This window comes from Macrosteles quadrilineatus, unplaced genomic scaffold (genome assembly GCF_028750875.1).
Source record: "Macrosteles quadrilineatus isolate MER2022 unplaced genomic scaffold, UCM_ALF_1.0 Scaffold_3__2_contigs__length_128488019, whole genome shotgun sequence".
Classification (NCBI taxonomy): domain Eukaryota; kingdom Metazoa; phylum Arthropoda; class Insecta; order Hemiptera; family Cicadellidae; genus Macrosteles; species Macrosteles quadrilineatus.
The window spans coordinates 107349696-107375593 of NW_026542596.1; the positions used below are offsets into that span (position 1 = coordinate 107349696).

Consider the following 25898-nt stretch of genomic DNA (forward strand, 5'->3'; position numbering starts at 1 on the left):
GTTTGCCTGTTTATGGATATATTTTGATCAAACTTGCCAAATTCATTTATTTTATACTAAGCTAATATTTAACTAAAACACACACTTTATTAGTTTCCTTGTCGCAGCAAACCAAAGTACTCGTTAAACCTATTTATTAGAAAATCAATTCAGACATATGGAAATTCGCTTAGTCGGCAGGTTTGCTGCGGCGGGAGTGTTTTATAACACTTTTCATATTGTGGACGGATTGATATCAAAAGTCTAAATTTTTGTGTGTGATTTGAGCCCCTGGCATTTTGCACGTTTATTGGAGGGTAAATTTTCCACCTAGGTGTTGTCACTAAATAATGTCGTTCATTTTGTTAATAACATATTGCATATGTACATGACAGCATAATCCCATATGATATATGAGTGCGAAATATTCTTAATGTATAATTGGACCATCAAACTATAGAGTTGAAGCTGAGAACTATAATCACTCGCTACCTAGTCCAACAAACATTTTCACGAATTTATGAACGATTAAATACTCTGGACTTTACACTTTACATAGAAAAAACGATAAAAAAGTATGAAGCTAACTTTTTTTCCAGTACTGGAGTAATTTGTAGAAAGAATTGTGATAACAAGATTTACGCTAAAGTTTTAGCAATTGCAAGACATGTTTTATTTCTTTTTGAAGTGTTTAAAGTAGAAGTTAGGTCGATAGCCGTGCTGTGTCGTGCCATCTCCTTTCTGTAGGTTCAAGGTCTTATTAAAAATCTGACTAATTAAACACACGAAATCTAAGTTTCACTCTGCAAACCTCCAAACTAATTTAAGTAAACTAAGTAGTGGTCCTGTCCTAAAATTCGTAAATAATGTACAATTAAAACTATTCTGTACTGTTTTTGAAGTCATAAAAATAAAAATAACTAGACGTTAAATTTTAAAACACAAAATTGATTGTGGCCCCCAAATTGTTGGAAGAATAGATTGTGTTTTAAATTGATTACGGTATTATCAAACTTTGAAAATAAATATTAATTGTAGTTTAACAATCATAGAATGTTTAAAACAGTCACTTGGTCAGAAAAATGGGTTTTTCGGAAGTTTAGAAATTTAAAATTGCCAAACGGATTTAATATACCATGTATGGACAAAACGTTTAAGTAATTATATATTTAACAATGGTTAATAATAATCAATGATTAACCTGTACAAGACCTATTGCCCCTAGTGGAGGTAGCATATAATAACATTACAAATTCAATAAATATTTGAACAGCTTCCATTTGTACTCGATTGCCCATTTGAGGTCCAGTTCGCAACATTCTTTTTAGTTCAAAAATATCTTTAATTTGATGCACATATCAACCAACCTATGCTTACCTTTAAGATTTTCAACTTACTCCCCATGGGCCGTCCCCCATAGGTGACATCAAATCACCTAGTACACAAATAAGTAGCTTACTAGAATTATCCGTGTAGGCTAAGAAACTCCTCTGCCAGTTTCGACCCTTTCAAAGGCACATTTAAGTGAACTTATCATTGATTGTATTCATCGGTCTTATTTCCATGTTGGACCTCGTAGTCTACAATTTGATACAAAGAATATCTATACAGGGTGTTTCAGTAAAGCGCAGTGGGTTAAGCATATTCAGACTCTACATTCAAAAATAAGCCGAAAATGTAAATTAACTTTTTTTCGATTTCGGCTTAGTTTAGCCGTAATCCCCCATTTTTTTTTTAATAATTAATATCTCAACAGCCCTTGGAGATATTTTTATAAAACTTTTTATACATTTTAAGTCTACAGATATAAACATTCTCCAAAAATATCTTTGATCAGGCTCATCAAATTTAAAAATGGCGGCCATTTAAAATGTTTAAAGTAAAATTCCATGAAAACCAGCCATTAAAACAAAATACAACACCTCGGCTAGTATTCAACCCCTGATCTTATAGTTCTACGGTGAATCCATTACCCATGACTTGGTACAACTGCTCAGATCCACTCTCTTACATCAACACTCACTGTTGTAAAACGCAGCATAACTCAACCTCACCTGTAGGAACTCTCTTCAGCACAATTCGGTGTCTATAAATCACTTTCTTGTTGACAATTCCAATTCCAACCCACCTCTCCTACTCCAAGTCCCGTTTGCGAGATATTCAGAGATTTACACTTCATCTGGTCGAGTTATGAAGACACGTCGACTACCTGTTGCTGCTTACGTAACATTGCCGGGAGCTTTGTTCCACAACACCCTGTAATATGTAGAGTGCACCTCCAAGATTAATCTGTTTTGGACATTGATGCATTTCGGTTCCTCCGATGACTGACAGGCTCGATTTGTTTGGACGTATTATACATTCAGCTTGAGGTCAACGCTTGACTCCGTACGCTCAGACCGCTTGTCCATCAGCTACAAACTGCAAGGTGTCGAATTGTAGTGACACGTTTGTAACTAATAATTATTGTGGTGTGGTGTAGATTTCTTGTATTATTAGACATGTTTAAATGTTAACTTATCTAAACTGTGGTATGAATATATAAAAGTCTTTAATTTGGGTCAAGTGATCACAATTGTAAAGTGATTTGAAGACGACAACCTGCGTTAATATACAAGAGTTAGAATAGATCCATCCTTCGACTCTAAACTAGAGGTCGTCCAGTGGTCGAAAACTCGACCAAATGTATGTAATGTACAGACTTCTTTATTTTCACCCTACGCTGTAAATAAAACATGTGATTGGAATTTCTTCAATTTGATATGATTTTCTGTTTATATTTCGTTGTTATTTCGTCACCATCATAGCAACCCATAAGACCCCTGTTAATTTTTTGAAATTTAAAAATAATTTTTCGTGCTTATTTTTTAGCCTATTTTAATTTGTAAAGGGATTCTGTACATCTACAAAAAAATATCTTTGTCCCAGTATGCGTAGATTTTCCCTGCGATGTACACGAGCTGAGAAAAAAGGTTTTAAAGAAACATGTTTGCCTATTTATATACAGGGTGTATATAAAGTCCCGCACGGGCTTAATATTTTTAAACGACAACAGATAAATCAATAAGATGCTTCTATTTATCCTTCCTGCCTGCTGTGGTTTCCTTCTGACTGCTTGCGGGACGTCCCCATGATATGACAGAAAATTCATAGTTCCTTGAAAAAATAGATTTTTAGGTGTGGTGTTGATGTACCAAATCTTATTGATTTATCTTTTGTCGTTTAGAAGATATTAAGCCCGTGCGGGACTTTATATACACCCTGTATAGATATCCGCTACTATACGAGTTCCATTTTGACATGGAATGTTTCAACTTGTCTAGAGGTACACTAACTGTTTACACCATTTTTATCCTAAACTCTCAAATTTATTTATATCCAGGCGTAATTAAGTTCTAGTAAAAAATACTGCTCTCACATATCCCTGCGTGAATAAGTTCAAATAAATAGCTTATGTTTTAACATGAACAAGAAGACAAGAAGAAAAGAGGGCTGTATCAGTTGATTTGGTTTTCTTTAATTCAACACAGTGTTCTGCGAAAAACAAACTAGATAAATAGGCTAAAATATAAAATATAAACGTTTCAATGTGAAGTTTAAGCCATAGGAGACTGGCAATGCATGTTTGAAAAAGTTTTATATTTAACATGTTAACATTAAATTAATAATATATGAACACGTGATGATTCTACTGATGATCATAATTAATGTGCCTGATTCAAGGAGATGGAAACAAGTGACAACTTTATGTGTGCTTCAGTTACACCCTTAAACTCTTATATTCCTACATGTCCTTACCAACATTTCTAATTCCGAAATGTATAAACTAACACCAGTTATGTTCCTAAATCTCTCATATACTCATGTTTAGGTCACTCGGTTCGTATACAAGTTTCATAATAAACTCTCATATTCGTCCTAATGCAGGTCACAGGTGTATGTTCTCACATTTATATGTCTAAATAAGTTCCTGGCCCAAACTCTTAAATTCCTTTATATCTAGGAGTAAGAATGTTCCATAGGATAGTATAGATACGGGATCTTTTTCTATTTACTTTTTAAAATTTAAACAACTTTAAAACTATTTTTTAAATATTTCAATATATTGCTTCTTCTCTAGGATTATATCCAAAACGTAGCGGACAACAAAATTTTAAACTTTTTCCTGAAAAAAAAGAAGTATTTCGTCGACACAAGCGCACTAAAACGTAGCCATCGCGAACAAAGGTCTTAGAAGGGCAATGATAGAATACGTGATAGTTTAGGCTTTATGCTCTGATTAAAAGTGGAAACCTAATAAAAAAGTAGTGATCCTCTAAAGAGTAAGAAAATAGGAAAGCGTGCCGCGTGTCGCAAGATGATTGGCACGCTAATAAAACAAAACGACAGCAGTAAAACAGGCGGAAGTCTCCAGAAGTTTATATGTTTACAATATTTGCCAGATGACTGTCTAGCCACGTGGTCTCAGTCTTCCTAAGATTCTCGATTGTTTAAATTCCTGTTGAGTATGTTTCTATTTTATTCCAATATTGTGATTTAATTGCTTGTAGATTGTTGAAATTACAGTATTTTAGATAATACATTTTAATGAGCATTTTATTCATTTCCACAACAAGTTGATTTATAAAATTGAATAGGCCTGAGCTTATATTTTCATGATAATTTTAAAGTTAGAATTATGTTTCTGATCACTTTTATGTTTCTCTTTGGCTTCAAAATATCTATACGTGAATTATACTGTAGGCTACACTTAAATAAATAAATTACGAAACCAAAGAACAAGGATCATATTCCATTTCAAAATTGACACCAAATAAGCAATTAGAGTAACTTTGATTAGGCAATCTTATATTTTACATATTTGGTAACAGTAGTTTACGCAACGATTGCGTAAAGATAGGGTTAACGACATGAGTAGAACATTATTTAAGTTAAGATCCCTTGCGAGTGCCTTAAAAACTTCTACGAGAAAAATCACTACTCATAACTGAGAAGTTATGTTTTCGTATATAGCCTCTAATTGCCACTGACAGTGATACAATGAAATCTTGTGCCAAACACTAATTGCACCACTCAACAATTAAATTGGCCTGAACAGCTGATTAGTTTAAGTTCAAATGATTACAATTTTACTTCTTCTCTCTCAATCCTTGAACTTCATTGGTTCGTTACCCGTGCTGTTAAGTAAAACTATGCTGCTATGAAAGCAAACAATGCTGTTACGTGAAACTTTTAAATTCTATGAACTCAAAACTGAAACGGCTAGCTTAAAACACGGTCGTAGGTAAAATCCTGTTGCAATTTAGTAAGCTTATTCAAATATCCATAAATATGGTTCAAAAAATAAAAAGGAACAGCCTACCACTGTAAAAAGAGTATACAGGGTGATTGATATAAGTGTGCCAGCTGTTTTATTCCAAAGTTATAAGATATATAAAACAATGTTAAATTGTAACTGCCTTGGATTTTTTATTTAAATAATTTTGGTCAAGTTGAAAAAATAGTTTTAGTCGCCATTTTTCCAAAATGGCCACTAACTTTGATTTTTCTTATGGAAGACACCATATTTTAAGATGTTTTTTTAGAAAGTAAATGCTATTTATACACTTTTTTATTCATTGGCATTTTTCTCTAAAGCTACTCATTTGAGAGTTTCAGAGTGTGAAAACTAAGAAAAAATGACTTGCAGGGTTCATTCTCCACCATGTAGCTCCTAAATGAGTAAGATTAGGGAGACAATTTTAAGAGTAAATAAGTCTTAAAATTGCATCTACATTTAAAACTACCATTAAATACCTAGTTTTCTCATTTTAAAATCCACTGCCACTTTGGAAAATGGCGGTCATTTTAGAAATAGTGGAATAAACATATTTTTTTAAATGTAGTTGCAATTTTAAGATTTATTTACTCCTAGCATTTGTATTCTAAGCTTACTCGTATAGGGGAGCTACGAAATGTACACCAGGCGCAGAATGTACACCGCAAGTCATTTTTTCTTAGTTTTAACACTCTATAACTCCTTATTTTCCTTCCACCATGTACTAAATGAGTAACTTTAGAGAAATAATGCCAATTATAAAAACGTGTTTAAATAGCATTTACTTTCTAAATAAATCATAAAATATGGTGTCTTCTTCCCTTCGAAAAATTAAAGTTGGCGTGTTTCAAAAAATGGCGGCTAAAATTACTTTTTCAACCTGACCAAATATTTTTAAATAAAAAATCCAAGGTTGTTACAAATTAACAATTTTTTATATCTCTTATAACTTTCGAATAAAACAGCTGGCTCACTTATTTCAATCACCCTGTATAAAACTTAATTTATTGTTTGCTTCACTACACAGTAGTGATCACAGCAACAGCTGTGACTAAGGAACATGTCGGCCTTAGTCACGAACAAGACTACAAGATCGCGCCACTCATCCTACACTCATCCTTCACTCATATTTGGGTTAAAATACGCACATAGTGGCGTCCCCATCTTAAATAATTGATAATTGATTGATAATTGAATTGATAATTGCACTATATTTGCAATATACTACAACAAAACTATGATGTAGACGGAGCTATACCTCCCCCAAGTATTATTTAGGTCGTGTCTATGCGCGCATACAATATTGTTGTTTACTGCAACAATGGAAATACTGAGTTTAGTCACCGAAAACATACGTTTAGTGTAAATCACTTCGTTTGACGAGCGCCAGCGTGAAGAGTGTTTTGATCAGTCGTTACTTAACCTTTAGTGGATGCATCGCAAAAGGGAATGCTATGAAGTTCAACATGATTATAAAAAGTCTAAATAAAATATATCAAATCTGATACATAATAAATCAAAAACTGGATTGAAATAATGTTTAGTATCCGTTTTATTATCTTAATTTCACTACTCTATATTGGCCTAATTTTTTATTCATTTATGTTTTGCTCCTTGTTATGGTTCTGATTGTTCTTTCCTTTTGGTCTATATAAACATGTTACATGTTACATGCACATGTTTACGATCGTGATTCATGAAATAAAGTAATGATGGCCGTCAAATGTAATGGTGAAATGAAATTCCATACGGCTTATGTAAAATTTTTGAAAGTTTGTACGTATATTATGGCGAAAATACGATTTTTCATGGCTATATCACTTGTCTAGACCTTATTTTTATGCACAATTTAGTTACACCGTAATTTTTAAACGTGTTTCTTGGTGCCAATTTCGAGTTTAAAGTGACAAGTGCTCAAACCTTACTCATATTACATACAGGATTATTCTGCTTAAAAACAAATGTTTACTAAACGAATACAAGTTTTGAGCAAATTGCTGGAGAAAACACAACAAAAAGGTTGCCAAGAAGCGAAATACGAGTCATTGTTTCTAAATAAAGAACTTCTCTTTCGATGCAGTATTTTTGGAAAACGGCTCTTTAAGCGGGGCCTTTTCCTGGGATAGAATTTATTACTACGGGGAATCTAGGAAATGTTGAATAGCCAAAAGATGTTGCAACATGGTTAAACACTGAAAGTAGCTTTCTTACGTTATATGATAAAATAAACAGCTCTCGGATTAAAGTACAGCTTGGTTTATGTTTCAGAGCTTTGACAGTATTTTCAAACTTTAAATACCCAAACGTCGATGTGTTCTTATGAAGATACCCGGTCAAAATTTGTACATGCACTACATGTTGCTAGAACATGGCCAATAGAAGTGTAGTTTAAACATTTTCCCTTTTTGTTAAGCAGTTGAAGAACATTTTCGTTATGTCCAGTGGTGTTTGACGATGTCAATGCATTTTAGTGAATTCCCCATATAGGGAATAAGCTATTACAGTACCTTCATTATAAAGTTATACCGTAGGTCTCATGGTAAGACTTGAACCCGCTTTATATTTTCGTGTTGAGGTCCCCAGAGGTCAAAAACACCATCCGTCAAGCATATGTATCATGTGTATAAATCCTTGTAAAAATATTGGGATTTTAATTACATTTTGTACAAACGTGTAAACCTACATAAATTCAAACGAGTTCAAGAAAAAGCGTGAACCGGAATATAGTGAAACGGAATTTCATGGGGTAAATATGGGGATTTCCTATTTTTTGGCCCTCACAACATAAAGTTTAGCAACTACTTGCTAAGTTAAATTTTAGAGCTTAATAAGAAAATAATTTTTGCATTAAAGTGTTTTATACGCCTAATAATTACGGATAGTGTTATAAAATACCCCCGCCGCAGCAAACCTGCCGACTAAGCGAATTTCCATTTGTCTGAATTGATTTTCAGTTAAATATACATATTTTAATAACATTAGGTTTAACGAGTACCTAGGTTTGCTGCTACAAGGAAACTAATAAAGTGTGTTTTTGAGTAAAATATTGATAGCTTAGTACAAAATAAATAAATTTGCCAAGTTTGATCAAAATATATTCATAAATAAGCAAACTACAACATTTGACAATATTCTCCATAAGAATAACATAGGAATTTTAAATTTACAATTTTTTTTAATTTTCTCCGTTACTAATAATCGAACAAAAGTACTTTTATATACTAAATTATTTGTTTTTTTAAGCTCTTTAAAAAGGTCTAAAGAGAAATTGGGAAATTTTGTGTTTTGAGGGTCAAAAGTGAGAAAAACCAATTTTTACCCCATAAAACCCCCCGTAAAGCCCCGTTCCCATGGTCCGATCGTGCTGGTTCGCGAACTCATTCAAGTTTATCCCGCTTTACACCTTTAAACCAAATTTCATCAAAATCGGACAAAAATTACTCAAGTTATCGCGTTCACGGACGTATATATATATATATATATATATATAAGTCTATATATATATACATATATACAAATTTGAACGAATAGTGTTTTTGGCCTCTGGGGACATCAAAATGAAAAAGTAAATCGGTCCCGGGTCTAGGTCTTACCGTGCCACCTACGGTAATAGCTACTTCCCTATAGGGAAATTCGCTAAAAAGGAAAATTTAAAATCCTATGTAAATATTATCGATAGTAAACAAACTGTTGTAATTTTCTTGTTTATGGATTTATTTTGATGGTACAAATATTTTGCTTACAATACGTCAAACAGTTTTAGATAATTGCAAAGCATAAAGCCGCCGTTAGAAATTCATTTATGGTATTTTAGTATGGGATTCGTGTTCAATAGTGTATTTATCTTACTGTACAAAATGCATACAGACATAGCCACTCATTATTAATACTCTTAGTATGTAAATATTAATTATATCAATGAGCTCTTTAAAAATTAACCACTACTTAACATTTCAGCTCACCTCGCAGCTAAATTCGAAAATGCAAATAACAGTAAGCGTTTACTTTTGACCTTTAAGTTTCAAGATGAGAAATATTTAAAGATAATATGTGGGTTTAAATTTACATATACCGTACTTAAATTTACCTGTGTATCTAATACTCCTGAAATACTACCCCACCCACCATATGATACTTCTCCTTTTCCCAAATAAATAGGTTAAATCCATAATTTGTGAAACCTCATATTATATTCCAAACGCGATGTTTGCCACTAAAAAACATATTCAGCCTAAACATACATATAATGTTCCGTGTACGATGGTAATACTAGAGTACGTAATACTGTTCACATACATTTAAGTGATAGTACTTATTTATTTCCAACGGCAGCAGCCAATTTACAAAGAAAAACATGATGGTAGAATACAACAAATAGGTACCTATACAAAATTTGATAATAAATATGTATAAATATGTATAATATGTATAATATGTATAATAAATAAGTACTGCTGATTGATGCCTTGTCCTATAATCTAATACGAGCTATGTTTGTCTGTCTGTCTGTTATATACAGGGTGACCCGTAAGTAAAAAGCCAAACTCCAGGAAATGGTTCTATGGGTCAAAATAAAGAGAAAAGCACGGATTCCAAAATCACCTCGTTAACCTGTTATCCGCCGTTTTGTATTTTCTACACATTTGTATTTTAAATTTTTTTTTCAAGTGATCCTTATAAAACATGGTATGTAGGTTAAGGTAAAAAATACCAATGTTATAAAAAAAATAATTTTGATATGAACTTAAAATTTCAAAATGGTTGCCATTTTAATTTTGTTGACATAAATGACTCCAAAAAAGCTAATTATATGAAAAAATTTCAATATAACTTTCATTAGGCATTTTTAATTCCCTATCAAACGATACAAAGTTTAAAAATATCGAATAAGAAATACCTGAAATATTACAACTTTAGCTGTAAAATGGGATAGAATAAGGCAGAAACTAGTCAGGTTTGCCCCATTTTACAACAAAAAATCGTAATATTTCAGGTATTTCTGATTCGATCTTTTTAAACTTTGTACCATTTGATAGGGAATAAAAAATTCTAAATGAAAGTTATCTTGACACTTTTTCATAAAATTAGCCGTTTTTGAGTAATTTAAGTTAAAAAATTAAAATGGCCACCATTTTGCAATTTTAAGTCGAATAAAGATGAATTGTTTTCTAACATTTTTCTTTTCTGCCTTAACCTACATACCAAGTTTTATAAAGATCGGTTGAAAAGATTCAAAAATAAAAATATTTATGTAAAAAATACAAAATGCTGGATATCTGGTTAACGACGCGATTTTGGAAAAAAATGTTCCTTTTGATTTTCTATTTATTTTGACCTATAGAACCATTTCCCGAAGTTTGGCTGTTTACTTACAGGACACCCTCTATATCTCGAAATCCATCGGAAGGATTTTGATTAAATTAGGAATTAGGGTCTTAAAGCTCTAAAAACGTTTAGTGACAGACACTACCTAAGGAAAAGATGTACTTCGCTGCACAGTTCATTTGAAATTTTGTAAATGTAAAGTGGCATTTTTTAGCCAAGTTACCATGTTGGTTGAACAAAAACACAAGGTAAAAGCAAACAAAAGACTTGTCCCATGTGTTTATAACCATACATCTACTACGGTATACTAGCAAATAAAGGAAATACATTAGTTGTTACTATTGAGCAAATATTACAATGAAAATTATTCGACAAAGGGGAAAATAGTTCTCATCAAATACAGATTATTTGACTTATTCCTCTCCCACCAAAACTTAATTCCTGAAGTACTGAGGCATTCAAAGTAAACTAATTACATCTTTAACTATTACCGTATGCTAAATCCAAATTAAAAACGGACAGAATCTCAATTTCTTTAGAAGTAGTGGTGAAAAAGCAAAACATCGCTATCACAGGCCATTTTGAAACTAATATAATTTTGTTTGTATCATACTGTATTTTTATCTGTTGTCATTGGTGAGCGAAAAAGTCGAACAACGTGTTTCAATGACTAGAGGGGAGAAATATTATGTGTGAGTAGCACTTAATTAAACTTAAGCAAGATCATAAAAGTTTGCCTTATTTTTGTTCATAGTTTTACATTACAAAGTTGTTATTTCAGCAATCAAATGTCTATGGTTTGTAATAAAAACTTTTTTTTTTAATTATAAAATTTGTGTTTACGATATTTTTTAACGATTAAACCCAATTAACCACAAACGAGCAAGACACTTCCTCCCGGAACTGTAGTATTTAACAGGGGTAAAATCCAACAATAATTTACATAGGTTAAACAGGTTCGACTTAATCGGTTTTTATACTTAGTCTTATATACTAGACCCATACAAATTTATTACTTAATTTGGGGCATTGTCATTGAGGCAGGGGTCTCTACTTTACGATTAACTTGGAGAAATTTAAAGAGGGAAAATATTCTATTACTAACTATACAGGGTGTCCCGTAACTCTCTGGAGACATATACGTTATTGTTTAGGTCAAGACAAACACATTTCACCATTGTAACATGGGTCTGCGGTGTCTAGTTTACAGACTGTCTGTATTTATGTGATTTTTACGAAAACATTAAGAACTCCTAAACGGTTTGGGGTACAGCGTTGATATTTTGCAAAATTGTTTACCTTATTAAGACTTATCTTTTTTTATCATACTAAAAAATAACTTACCGTTTCAAAATGGCAGCACTTTAAAATATCTGATGCCAAATTTCACGAAAACCGTTACCTTAACGAAAGCATTGCAAATTTTAACATTTAAACATAACCATTTAAACAATGCTAATACATTTACGTTGTTTAGCATTGTTTGAATGGAGAAAAGTACATTTCTCTGTTATTATTTACCCATTCTTAAATAAATAAGGTATCATTGAAATTTACTAACTTTTTTGTCTCTTGCAATGCTTTCGTTAAAGCAACGGTTTTCGTAAAATTTGGCGTCAACTATTTTAAAGTGCTACAATTTTGAAACGGTTAATGATTTTTTAGTATAATTTTCAACAAAGATAAGTCTTAATAAGGTAAACAGTTTTGCAACGTCTCAAAACTGTATCCCAAACCGTTTAGGAGTTATTAATGTTTTTGTAAAAAAACACATAGATACAGACAGTCGGTAAACTAGGCACCGCAGACCCATGTTCCTATGGTGAAATGTGTTTGTCTTGACCTAAGCAACAACGTACAGTGGCCAGAGAGTTACGGGACACCCTGTATAGTTAGTAACTTTTGTGAACTACTGGGAAACAACCACCTCATGACGTCAGTGTAGCTCTAGTTATGAAGACATGTCTTGGACCAGATCCAACCCCTGCCCTTGTTTTCTTCTCTACTGGTTCGTTCTGCTCTCAGATAATATTACTGTCGCTTTTATTTGTGTTTCACGAAGTTTCTGTCGAGTTATGATCTCCGTTAAAACCCGATCTGTGGCCTTAACTCGTCTCTAGTAGGATCTCTTGTAAGCGATTTCATCCAATTCGTTGCGCCCCTCTGTTACGCAATTAAAATAAAGATAATTCCCCCCTTTTCGGGTCGGTCTTGCCAATATTCTGTCACTTTGCCTTTCCGTTTGATTCTTGTAAGTGTATCTATCGAATAGCTCGGTTGTATCAAATAAATGTTCTCCATGTGCAAAAGAAAATCCTACAAAGTTTTCCCTTTTGTACATATGCTTGTTCATGCTTGTTTGTCAAAAGTATAGTAGGAAGGTTAGGCTTGTGTGTTCATACAATATATTAAAGACCTTCTCGTTACATGTTATAAATCATGTGTAATTTGTAAAATTGTCAATATGATTTTTTAGCATTTAAAAACATTTCTAATTACAAAGAAAACCTGTTTCTGTTATTTGGATACCCAGAAGAAATAGTTAGACTGCAATGAAATCACTTAATTTAAAATAAGAATTACGACTAAATATAATGTAAGGAGTTTACAACCAATTGAGCCAGTACCTGAGGATAAATTATGCTCCATACTGGTAAAACAATTTGAGTAAGTTAAGATATTTAAAAGACAATACAGCTAAAATAACCAATACTAAAATACTGTATAAGACAATTTTTATGAGCATTTATAGATGTAGTCTTCAGGAACGTGGGTGTGCTAATGATAATTACAACTTGTAGCGTACTCTATTTATATACTACAGTATCTCCCACGAATACTAGAAAAGACCGGGTATGGCTCATAAACATAAACAAATGACGTTGTTGGCCCGAATCCTATACTAATAGCATTAATATATGTTTTGGCAGTTCCATTTAAGCAATGCTAAATCATGTTTATTTTCGGGCCAAAAACGTCATTTGTTTGTTTATGATCCATACCGGTATTTTTTAGTAGCTATCTCCGAAGTAGTTTTGATCTAACGCTTCAGAGGAGGTTGCATCATTCACGCAAGTAGACAACTCTTGTATAACATAATTTTTTTTTCTGCCCCCTTAAATCTAAGCTAGAACCAAATGTTAACATAGCACAAATATCTGGGGACAATCTCCTAATTAAACTACGCTTACCTTCACGTTCCCTCTGAGGATGACTTCGCCCTCCGCACTCCGGACCCCCTCCGCACCTCCTCTGCGTCCCACCACCTCCACCTCACACTCCACCTAGCTGTAACTCACTTAGCCTGTAACTTAGCCTAGGTTGTCGTATTACCTGGCTCGGCGAACGTGATTATCTCCCTGGTGCGGCCGTAGAAGTCGTCAGGCTCGGAGGTCTCTTGCGGCAGTCGCGTGGTCGGCGGCGGCGTCTCCTCCTCCTGGCCCTCGACGGAGTCCGCCCTCTCTATCGTGTCCTGCACCACTTGCCGCGACACCGTCAGCGTCACGTTGGGCCGCGCCGCCAGCCCCAGCTTGGACAGTATCTGCGCCTTGATGGCCTCCAGACGTGGCGAGAGAGACACTCGCCGGTGGTGTTTGGCGCCGTGGTGCGAGTGTGGGTGGTGCGGCACACAGTTGGGGCACGTCTGGTCACTATCTGGAACAACCGGGGTTCAACGTTAATCTCGGATGAAATCGACATCAAGCTGTTCCCTGATGCATCATTTTATTACAGTTGCTATACATGAAATTATATCACAGTCGTACGAGAGGGTTTGAGATTAGCCGTATTATGCAGGGCATATTTCAGTACCTTTTTTCATTCACAGTAGGTGTAGAACTTTATGTGGATGGTAGACCATTGAAATATTGCTGGAACAGTGGCATGGATCGCACCAGATTTAAAGGTAAAATGGGATTATAAAATACGTCTATATGAATATTCTTCAAGATTTGCTAGCGTATGTCAGTTCAAAAAATTGTGTAAGGTTTCCTGATTGTAATACACTTTTTACATTTCCATAACATTTTGATATAAAATACTTTCGGAGTTGGTATACGAATATAATATTCACTACAGCCTCGTGTGTCAAATGTTAATTGTAACGTAATACCTATAAAAACAATATAAAAATAAAAATAAAATCCGTGAAATTATAACTACAAACAGGTATGAAAAATAAAAACTTAATACTATAAGTAAACATTTTTTCCTCGTTGGTAAGTTGTTTTAACGGAACAGTCTACTAGTCGTACGTATCAACCTAAATTGACGACAAAATGCCCGGACTAACTTTAACTACAAATTTTACTTCTATAAACCATCAAATCAAGTAGTTTCCAAATAAAGTTTTCAATTTCAGCCCCAAGTTTACACCTTTGACATTTAGTGAAGTGGCGCCGGTCCGTAACAGATGACGCGCACAGACCGACATTAAGCCTTGCCGGGTCCATTACCGACCTCGTACTAATCATCAATCATGTTCACGTTCATCTTCCGTTTTTACGTTGTGAATTTTCGTAAACTTTGGAATAAGGAAAAATCATTTGCTGCGATATTATCCGTAAGAATCGTTTAAAGGCAAAATCATGATTTTAACATAAATTACAAGTGTAAAAATGTATGTGTGTATGTAGGTCTATGACACAATATGAAGTTGAATACATCAGGTTACATGCAAGTAAATAAATGTATGGAAAATTGTCAGCTTTATGAGGAAGTTGTTAGAGGGTTACTACTGAAAAAGGAGTGGAATATTTAAAAATTCCAAAAACTAGATGGCGGGTTTGAGTTTTTGTATTACATGAAATTTGTTAAAGAGTAAACCATAAAGTGTTTGAGGCTAATTGCAGTTAAGGCTAGTACTCACTAGGACACCCGGTCGCTTATCAACCGGCGACCTGGTTGACGAGCGACTAAGTTGATGATTGAACGTTTTATTGCTGGGTGGTACACACTAGGATACCTAGCACTTTCAACCAAGCTGGAAATCAATCAAAATTTGGTGGGGATAGACAATTTGTTTTGTTCTGGTTCACGATTAAGCCTATCAAAGTGTGAACCTAAATGACAACACCATGCCCCCGACGAAGAGGAAATAGCTGCCGAAGTTTTGATTACATTTAAAACTGTGGGAAGTAGAGAAGAAGAAAGAAATTGTTTAGAAGATTTTGGGTTAAAGGGTGGCTTTAACGTAGAAATAGTTACAGCCACATGACACTCCTACGAGCTTTGCGACTTGAGAATCCTCAGGATTTTAAGAACTATTTACATATTTCAGATGACAGTTTCCGTCATACTAAGCAACCAGTGACACCCGTAACACCTCACATAGAAAAAAGGACGTCATATTGAGATTTTAGCATGGTTTTGTTTCGTCAGTTCATTTTTCGTTGTACTGCGCATGCGCTAGCCGTCTTTAGTTGATCAACTTGGTCGCTGAAGCGTACACACTCTAGTTTTTTGAGAAATCTGATTGCCCGGCGATAAAATGGTTGATCGGAAACCCCCAGGTTTTCGATACATGTCCGAAAACCAAAAAGTTGCCTGGCAACCTACAAATCGCCGTCAACCAAATTGACAGACACGTACACACACGGCGATATTTGTGCAATTTGGTCGCTCGTCAACCAGATCGCCGGTTGATAAGCGACCGGGTGTCCTAGTGAGTACTAGCCTTTAGGACAACCTTCAATACGATTATCCTAGTGGTGCTCGGCTGACCTGTCAGCTCTGTCTGCGTTGGGGTTGACGATGTAAACGTAGGGCAGTGCAGGGGGTGAGACGCCGATGTAGAGGAAGTTCCTGCGAGGTGGAGGAGAGAGTGAAAGTGACGCGAGAATAAGAGAAAGAGATAGAAAATTCAGTTATTTAGTAAGGAGCTAACTGATCAACAACTCACCCAATCATTGTGATTGTCATCTTATAATAAGTTTACAGGGTCTTCATTCATCCGTTGGGTCTGATGAGAGTGTGTTTTATCGAAATCGATAACCACTTACCACCTGTTACATGTACTGATGTTTACCGTCTTGCATGTTAACAGTAAAATAGTGTAAACAGCCTAAATTTTTCAATAGTGATATTAGATCTATTTGTATTTACGTTCTGTGCTTAACTTCATAATACATATAAATGTGACACTGTTCTAGTTCCTTTACAATTATTAAATTCATTGTTTAAGTACGCCAGTTTGCCTGTGTATGAACAAATGTTGATGAAATTTGGAAAATCGATTTAACGCATGATAAAATATGAATATATTTCACTAAAAAACACTTATTTATCTTCGTTGTCACAGCAAACCTAAGTACTCGTTAAACTAATTTTATTTAAGTAGTGAATGAATATGACATTCTAAAGAAGATCTTTTATTGAAAATCCAACCATAAAAATGGAAATTTCCCTTAGTTTGCAGGTTTGTTGCGGAGGGGGTAGTTAAATTATCTATTCGCTGTTTATGGGAAAATCCGTGATCTTAATAAAAATATATCCGATTGTGGCGCGTGTCTTTAATTGACACCGTTATATAATGTTAAGTTCAAATATAAATGTAGAGGTATGCAACTAAATACAAATACGGTCTGGTACTTTAACAGACGAAAAATATTATTTATAAAAAAAATAGAAGATTACTTCTACGTGGAGGGTACAATGTGGTTGAGATACTACACTATCATTTTTAGCGAATTTCCCATGTAGCAAATAAGCTATTACTGTAGGTCTCATAATAATACCTATAACCGGGACCGATTTACTTATTCGTTTTGAGATCTACAGAGGCCAAAAACACCCTCCGTTCAAATATATATCAAATATATGTCCGTTAGCACGATAACGCAAGCAATACCGCCGCCACAGCAAACCTGCCGACTAAGCGAATTTCCATTTGTCTTAATTGATTTTAAATGAAATCCTTTTAAATAACGTTAGGTTTAACGAGTACCCAGGTTTGCTGCACCAAAGAAACTAATAAAGTGTGTTTTTTGTAAAATATTAATAGCTTAGTAAATAAAAACAGTAGATAATAAATAAACTTGCCAAGTTTGATCCGATTTTAATGAAATTTGGTAGTAACGTGTAAACCTACGACTAATAGAACGAGTTCGCGAACCAGCATGATCGGACCATGGGAACGTGGAGTTTAATGGGGTAAACATTGGTTTTTGTAACAAAACACAAAATTTCCCAATATTTCTATAGACCTTTTAAAAGAGCGTAAAACAAATAATTTAGTATATTGAAGCATTGTTGTATGTCTGACGGTTCCGGAGAAAATTCTATAAAAGTTTAAATTAAAATGCCTATGTTATTCTTATGGAGGAAAATAACTTGTAGTTAAAGCTTTATTTAACTTGTTTTAAGCTCTTACTTCATAAAAATCACTAAACGTTATCAATCCGCTCAGCTGGCTTTAAATCTTGTTCTCAACTACATACCACGAAATAAACTAAATTAAAACGCAAGCTTTCCTTAGAATATTGAAAAATAATGTTTTAAGTTGTATAATTCTTGTTTTCAACAAAATCTTGATTTATTTTTTATATAATAACAGATTTTTACAAGTTTTAATTAGACTCCCAATAGACTTTATTACCAACCAGCCTATGCAGCAATAGAACGCCGTTACATTGGTTCTGTACACGTGCTGTTTACAATTGTAAGCGTGCAGTTTGAGTACATTCAATAAAACAGTATTTGCCAAACTAATAACTAGCCCAGTGCATCAATAAACTGATAAATACTTTCTATATAAACAGTTCGGATGCATACGCTGTTATAACGTTGTTATTAAATGTTGAAAATAAACCCGGGAAATATATTTTCCCCACACTATGATGTTTTTAGCTGTTTTACATACGTTAATTGGTGGCTGAAAGTTACGTTTTGCTGGCCATGCCAGCTGTTATCATCATTTGGGGACCGAGCAGGTTTTTACATCCCTAGGGCCGCAAATTCAGCTGCCCGCTTACTTTCTTAAAACATGAATGCATATTAAATACACAATCAGTATCCATACCATTGCAATAGAATTGTTTTATTGTCACCACTGCCTAGCAACTATTTATTATTATGTTTTCTGGTTCTTCAAACTATTTCTTCACATAACCTTAAAGTTGTAGTTGTGTTGACTATCATTGTACATTATTATTGTGGTGAATAGTAGTAATAGTGTATAGTGTGGTGAAAAATAGCGTTCGTACCACGGACCGAAATGGTTTTGCAGCTTCGACTTCGTCTCGAACTTAAAAACTATCTCGAGCTGGCAAAGCTTCATTTTCAGCCTTTGGTACGAAATATACTATTTCAGTCGATGTAGTAATACTTAGTCTTTCAATGCCCATGTCTAATCACATATGTAGACGTTCAAGCTCAAGTTAAAGTTGCATCCACTGTTAGGGAGTCAATCTTAGTTGGGTTGGTCAGCTGGTAGATAAAGCTGATATGAATACCGTTTTACTTCTTATAAACACAGTTATCAGTATTTAGTTGCTTGGCAAATGAATTGTTCAAATATATTGTTAATTTTACCAAACTGTAATTGGCATTTTGCAGAGGGGTACTTGATAGTCGCTAGTTTCTGTATAGATTTATATTATGTGTGTCCGTGAACACGATAACTTGAGTTTTTTTTTCGGATTTTGATGAAATTTGGTTTGAAAGTGTAAGGTGGAATAAAATTGATAAGTTCGCGAAATGGCATGATTGGGCCGTGGGAATGGCGTTTTATGGGGTAAAGGTTGGTTTTGCTAATTTTTTACCCTCACAACACAGAATTTCCCTATTTCTATCCCGACCATTTAAATAGCTTAAAAAACAAATCATATAGTATATTAAAATTAATTTGTACGGTTATCGGCAACGGAGAAAACAACAACAAGTTAAATTCCCTTGTTATTCTTATGGAGAATATTGTAAAGTGATTAAGTTTGTTTGTTTATGAATATATTTTTATCAAACTTGGCAGATTTATTTGTTTTATACTAAGCTATTAATATTTTACAAAAAAAAAACTGTATTAGTCTCCCTGTAGCAGAAACCCTAGGTACCGTACTCGTTAAGCCTAATGTTATTTAAATATTTTTATTTGAAAATTAATTGGAGGCATATGGAAATTTGCTTAGTCCGCAGGTTTGCTGCAGTTTTTTTTTTAAATTTTCTTTCTCGTATCTACGCCAGTGGCATTTTTGTAATGAAGTCAAACGCCTTAAGGGAAAGCGGTCCAAACCCATTAAAGTTGTGTGGATGTGCCGGGGATTGAACCCGGAAAAATTTTTGTGACTCTTACGTGTTATTCGTTTTTATGTTCGTATTCGTGTCCGTTTTTTGTGTTCTTGTAGTTTAAATGTGACGAATTCGTATGAATGGTAATTTTTGACTTCCTTTGACACCTGAAGAAAGCCCCCTGAGGGCTGAAACTGCAGTAGTGTAATACTACTCCAAGGATCACCTGACAGTTAAGGTATTTAAACAATTTATTAATTAGCTAAAGTGATTCGGAGGCTAACATCATGAAATTTGGCCAAAAGTATGTCATTGTTAACTGCAGCTTGTGTCGAAAATAGTCCCTTTAGACCCTTGCGATGAAATTAATTTCATTGTACTGCTCTATCTCTTTTTTTATAAGGTTTCCTGGTTTTCAGCTTTTTATCAAACTAAGGTATACTTTTCACATTTTTTTCGATTCCTAATTCTATTTCAATAAAAGAATGCTGAGTATCCTTTACAAAACGGAATCATCTTTCCAGTGTTTGGTTCACTCTTATTTCTTGTTGTAAATAGAGTAAATAAGAGCTTTTTACTAGGATATTCTTGAAGTGCTTGATCTGTTAAAAAATCATAATGGCAAAATTCCCCCACTCTGATTATAGTAAATTTAAGATCTGCTTAACTTTAATTTTAGGTTGCAAAAGATCGAGGCAGGTCTTTAATGTGTTTTATTAAAACCACAATGGCGATTGCAGCTTTCAAGTATACAGGTTTTAGACCTAACTCTGTACTCATGAGCACATAAAAGTTTAAATAACTTCAACTACACAGGTCAGTTTTACTGAAGCACCGGTAGTCGAGAACTTAAAACAATCGAGGGCTGCAAAACCTTTTTGGCCCGTGGCACGAACATATTTTCACCACACCAAAAAAAATCGAGAAAATATATACGATAAATGAATCAGAATCAGAAATATTTATTTGTCATTGGACATTACAAAAATGCATTGACAATTGTCATGTGTATAGCGTGGCTACAGTCAGACAAATAACATGTCCAATATGTTATTTTTTTAGGTGTCAGCTCCGTGGATTACCAACAGTATGGAATGTGATTTAACAATAAATACATTTTGTAAATAAATATGAAAATTTAACAAAGAATAAATTATATGAACCAACAACAAAATACAGATAAGACAATTAAGTTAAAAGATTACAACAATATAAACTAACCAATATTAACAACAATATAAACTAACCTACAGCACTGACAATGAGTCTAAAACTGAACTTCCTTTACGACCATGAAGTCGTCAATAGAAAAAAAGGGTTTCTTAAGAGCCAGTCATAAAATTTACTTAAAAATAAAGAATGTCTACCTGGATAAAATTGAACAGTCTCACTCAATTTATTGAATACCTTATCAGACATAACAACATGACTTTTCAATGTTTTACTCAGATGTTTACTTAAATGTTCTGTTTATCTGACAATTACTTCTTGTATTATATGTATGGACTTGATTGTTAAAAATTGAAGTTGGTAGATTCTTTATAGCATAAGACATAAGATCAAAAATGTACAAATTAACAACAGTTTGAATTTTTAACTCGAGGAATAAAGGTTTACTATGAGCGTCTTGGGTGAAACTTGCAATGCACACTAATAGTCAGCACAACTAAAACTCTTAAAGTTATGTGAAGAAATAATTAATGGAATCAGCAGACATAATAATGAACAAATAGTTGCAAGGCAGCAGTAACAATAAAACAATTATTCAATGTTTGTGTATTTAATGTACATTGATGTTGTAAGTAAATATGCGAACAGCTGATTTTCGGCCCTATGGACGTAAAAACCTGCTTAGCCCCCAAATGACGATGAAAACTGGTATGGACAGCAATGCGAAGCTTTCAGCCTCCAATTAACGTTTATAAAACAGCCAAAAACATGGTAGTGTGGTGAAAATAAATTATTTTTATTTAAAATAAATCAAGTGCATTGCATTTTAAAGCAATCAATTTTGCTGCTATAAATATCAAAAACTTATGTTTAGCCAACAATCAATTACATCATGCTATCGATCTTGAATATTTCGGTTTAAATAAAAACTAATACTATATAAATAATGCATTTTATTTTAGGGTAGATGCAACATAAAATGCAAAATCAGAAAAAAACTATGTTTCGTATACTATTACTGAGGAGGTAGAAACCAACTAAGCTTGAGTATATTGAATAATGGTGTACACATTTATATTTTGAAGTTATAAACTACTAACTTTATTTATTAAACAGAGACAACGAAATAACGTAAAATTTGATGCATGTGGATTTTTTTCCTTCGAGGAAGACTTTGTCGCATTGGCGTATTTTACTAACACTAACGAGATTGTCTGTGGCTGGTTGTCGTTGTCGGACTCGTTTGTTGTAGACGACGTTAGCATTAACAACGAGATAAATGACCACTCGCATTGTTACACACATTTACTTATCTAATTGGCATTTCATTCGATTACTGAAACTGTTGAACACTATATACTTCACTATAGTGAACGTATTGATTTTAACTAAAGGTCGTACAGTGGTCGAAAACTCGTCCAAAAATACGTCATTTACAGACTTTTTTTCACTCTACGCTGTAAATAAAACTTGATTGCAATTTCTTCTAATTTTTTTATTTTATGTCTTTATTGCGTTGTTATTTTGTTACCAACATGGCAAACCATATTGTCCATGTTAATTTTCTTAATTTTAAATTCAATTTTTGCGCTTATTTTTTGCCTATTTTATTAATAAAGGGATTCTGCACATCTATAGTAAAATATCTATCCAGTATGCGTAGATGTTTCCTGTGATGCACACAAGCCGAGAAAAAGGGTTATAAAGAAACATGATTGCCTTATAGATAATGAAGTGTACGTAGTTTTGCGCTTATGTGTTCTATCTCATTACTGTAAAATTTGTTTCAAATTCTTGTAAACATATGTATTTCCTTTATATTATTACCAGCAGAGTAACCGTTCTTCGTAGGGGACGACGTTTAGGGCATACGCGTAACGTATTTAATAAAGTGTGTTTTTATTGAAATGTTAGTAGTTTAGTATCAAACAAATAATTTTGCCAAATTTGATCAAAGTTTATCCAAAAACAACAAGTAACAATACTTTATTCACTATCGATAAAAATAACACGATGGTATTTTAAATTTATTTTTTTACCAATTTATCCAGAATCATTAGGCATATAAAAACACTTTAAAAAACACTAAATTATATCTTTTTGAGCTGTAAAAATTAGCTTAGGAAGTAATTGAAACATTTTATGTTTAGGGGTTCAAAATTCGTAACCCCTATTTTATAATATAATTAATATATTATAAAGTTTTATAATTTTTAAAACTCCGTTTATGCTGTTAGCCTACTTGAACTCATTTGAATAAATGTAGGTTTACACTTTGTACCGGATTTCATCAATCTCCGATCGTTTTTACTGGGATTTATACACATGAATTTGAACCGTAGGTGTTTTTCGCCTATGGGGACATCAAAACGAAAAAAAGTACAGAAGTCTAGGTCTTACCACAAAACCTACGGTAATAGTTTATTTTCTATTTTTCATTCCCTAAAAACTTAAATTTTAAGAAAACAGATTAAGTCAAGCCTATAACGAGTATTTTCAATTATTTTACCCCATTAAAAACTACTAACGTAAAAAATCTGCAGAAACATCACTCAAAAAAGTATGTGAACAGTATAATCTACCACCAGTATTACCATCCTACATAGTCCATTATTTGTATGTTTAGGCTGAATATGTTGTTCTGTGGCAAACATTGCCTTCGGAATAGAGTGAGGTTCCACAAATTATTGGTTTAACCTGTTTGTTTGGTAAACGTAGAAGTATTATATGATGGGGTGGGGGGAGGGGGGGGGTAGTATTTGAAGAGTCTAAGATTCGCCGAAAGGTAAGTTTAAGTAGATGTGTATTTAAACCCACATCTCTTATCTTGAAATATGTCTCATCATGAATCTCTAAGGTCAAACGCCAACGCTTCAGGAAAGAGGAGAGCTTAAACATTGAGTAATTATTTATCTTTGAAGAGCTTATTAATATAATTCGAGCTGCCTTACCCGTTCTTTGCAACAGAAAAAATTTACCTAGGAAGCCTTTACAGTGTATAAGTGATGTTAATGTGTGTTTAAAAATACAGCAACTCTATGATTTAATTTGAAAAGATAAACTGATTAAAAAGTGTAACCTTATTTACTTAAACCCCTACTGTTGATGTCATTAGATCAAAAAGAATTTGAGATACATTAGGCTTAGTGTAGCAATAACATCAATTACTTGATATTGTTGCTTCATGATATCACCATAATATTTCAGTTTCAGTCAAGCATCTTTGCATGTAGCTTACTATATACGTTTCAAATAACACTGTGAGCAATATTCTAGAAAACTTATAAAACTTAACCAAACATAACCCTGTTACTAAATAATGTACATTTTTTCTCAATCTAAAAAGCATCATAAACATCTTTTTCCTACAGTCACCCGATAAAGTTGGCTTCCTTGTACTGTTTATAGTACAGAAAGTTGCTATTTGCTGCATTTACTTACTTTTTCCGCACGCTTTTTTATTGCCGCACACCAGTATTCCAACACAAAACAGCATATTTTATTATGCACGTAATCCTGTACGCTTGAAAATAGGTTGGCAACAAAAGTACTACGACTACGATTAGCTGGTGCAGTTGTTTCCCATTTCGTTCAACGCTTGAATTTAACCTAACCTGAAACGTGTTGTTGCTTGAAAGACTGATTATTTCTATGCTTCATAGTAAGTTTAGGAAAAATATAATGTGTAACACGAGTGCAAAGTGCCTTTGCTGCACTCAAGAAACTTTCCACACTCGCCTGTGGCTCGTGCGTAAACATTTATCCCATGTGCAGCAAAGTTCTACTTCGCAAACTATATATACAAATAAGTATTTCGTCATACTGTCAGAAAAAAAACTGTATTTAGTTCATTAAATCACATTGAAAATCATCGTTTTAGAGTAACTTCAAATAGAGATTAGAAAAAACATATGGTAGATTTTTCGTTTCGCTAACCTCAAAAGTTTTTTATGACACGTTTTATGAAAACGCTGCTAATCACGCAATATTTTAAGTTTTGTTTAGCAGAAATGTAAACATTGATGAACTAGACAAAAAAAATGTTTGGTCGCAAAATGTAAACAAATAAAAAGAAGAAGAAGGTGGCTTCTTATGCTATTGAGCCGTATTAATAAAAAGAAGGATATGCTCAAAAGTAAAAGGTATGAAGCAAAAGCATTTGCTTCTAGTAAAAGGTAAAAGTAAAAGCATATCCTTCAAACCGTATTAATAATGATTACCTTTTACTTCCGAGCAAATCCTTCTGCTCGGAAGTAAATGGTTCTTTAGGAACATCACATGTTACACGTCTGATCCTGTCTATTTTTGTCTACTGATATCCCTCGAAGGCTGTGCCAACTCCGTGTAATGGTTTTGCATCCGGCTTTGAATTTAATCATCACAAACTAAATTATAAAATCTAGAGTGTGTGGGCCGGAATTTTTCCCCGGATTTTACCCCCAGAATCTTAACCCCTTTCTAGACATAGAATTTGGTTGATGATAATAGTTAGTCGGGTACATAAATTAGTTTATAGAAATCATGATATATGCTTTGTAGATAGCATGCAGTACTGTATAACCACAGGAACCCTCACCGCAGCTGCAGACTAAATAAATGTCCTTTTACCATAGATAAAAGGAGTATAGACATGCTTTTACCTGGCTGGATTTCTTCTAAAATATTCCCTGAAAATTGTCAGATTTATTTCCTATTTAAATTATATTAATTTTAATGAGTACCTAGGTTTGCTGATTCAAGGAAGGTATTGAGGTGTGTTTTTATTGAAATGTTGATAGCTTAGTAGGAGGTAAACAAAATACTCCCGCCACAGCAAACCTGGAGACTAAGTAAATTTCCATTTGCCTGATTGGATGTACACTAACATGTCTCCAATATCACATTC

The 25898-nt window shown here is 33.6% G+C and overlaps 1 protein-coding gene across 1 annotated transcript in view; it reads right to left on the minus strand.

Moving 5' to 3' along the window:
- LOC128990767 (inhibin beta chain-like) overlaps positions 1-25898 on the minus strand; it is a 172334-nt gene that overhangs the window by 105499 nt on the left and 40937 nt on the right. Inside the window, exon 2 of the mRNA XM_054413333.1 lies at positions 13955-14275. Coding sequence (XP_054269308.1) covers positions 13955-14275 — 321 coding nt within the window. The remainder of the gene's footprint in view (positions 1-13954; positions 14276-25898) is intronic.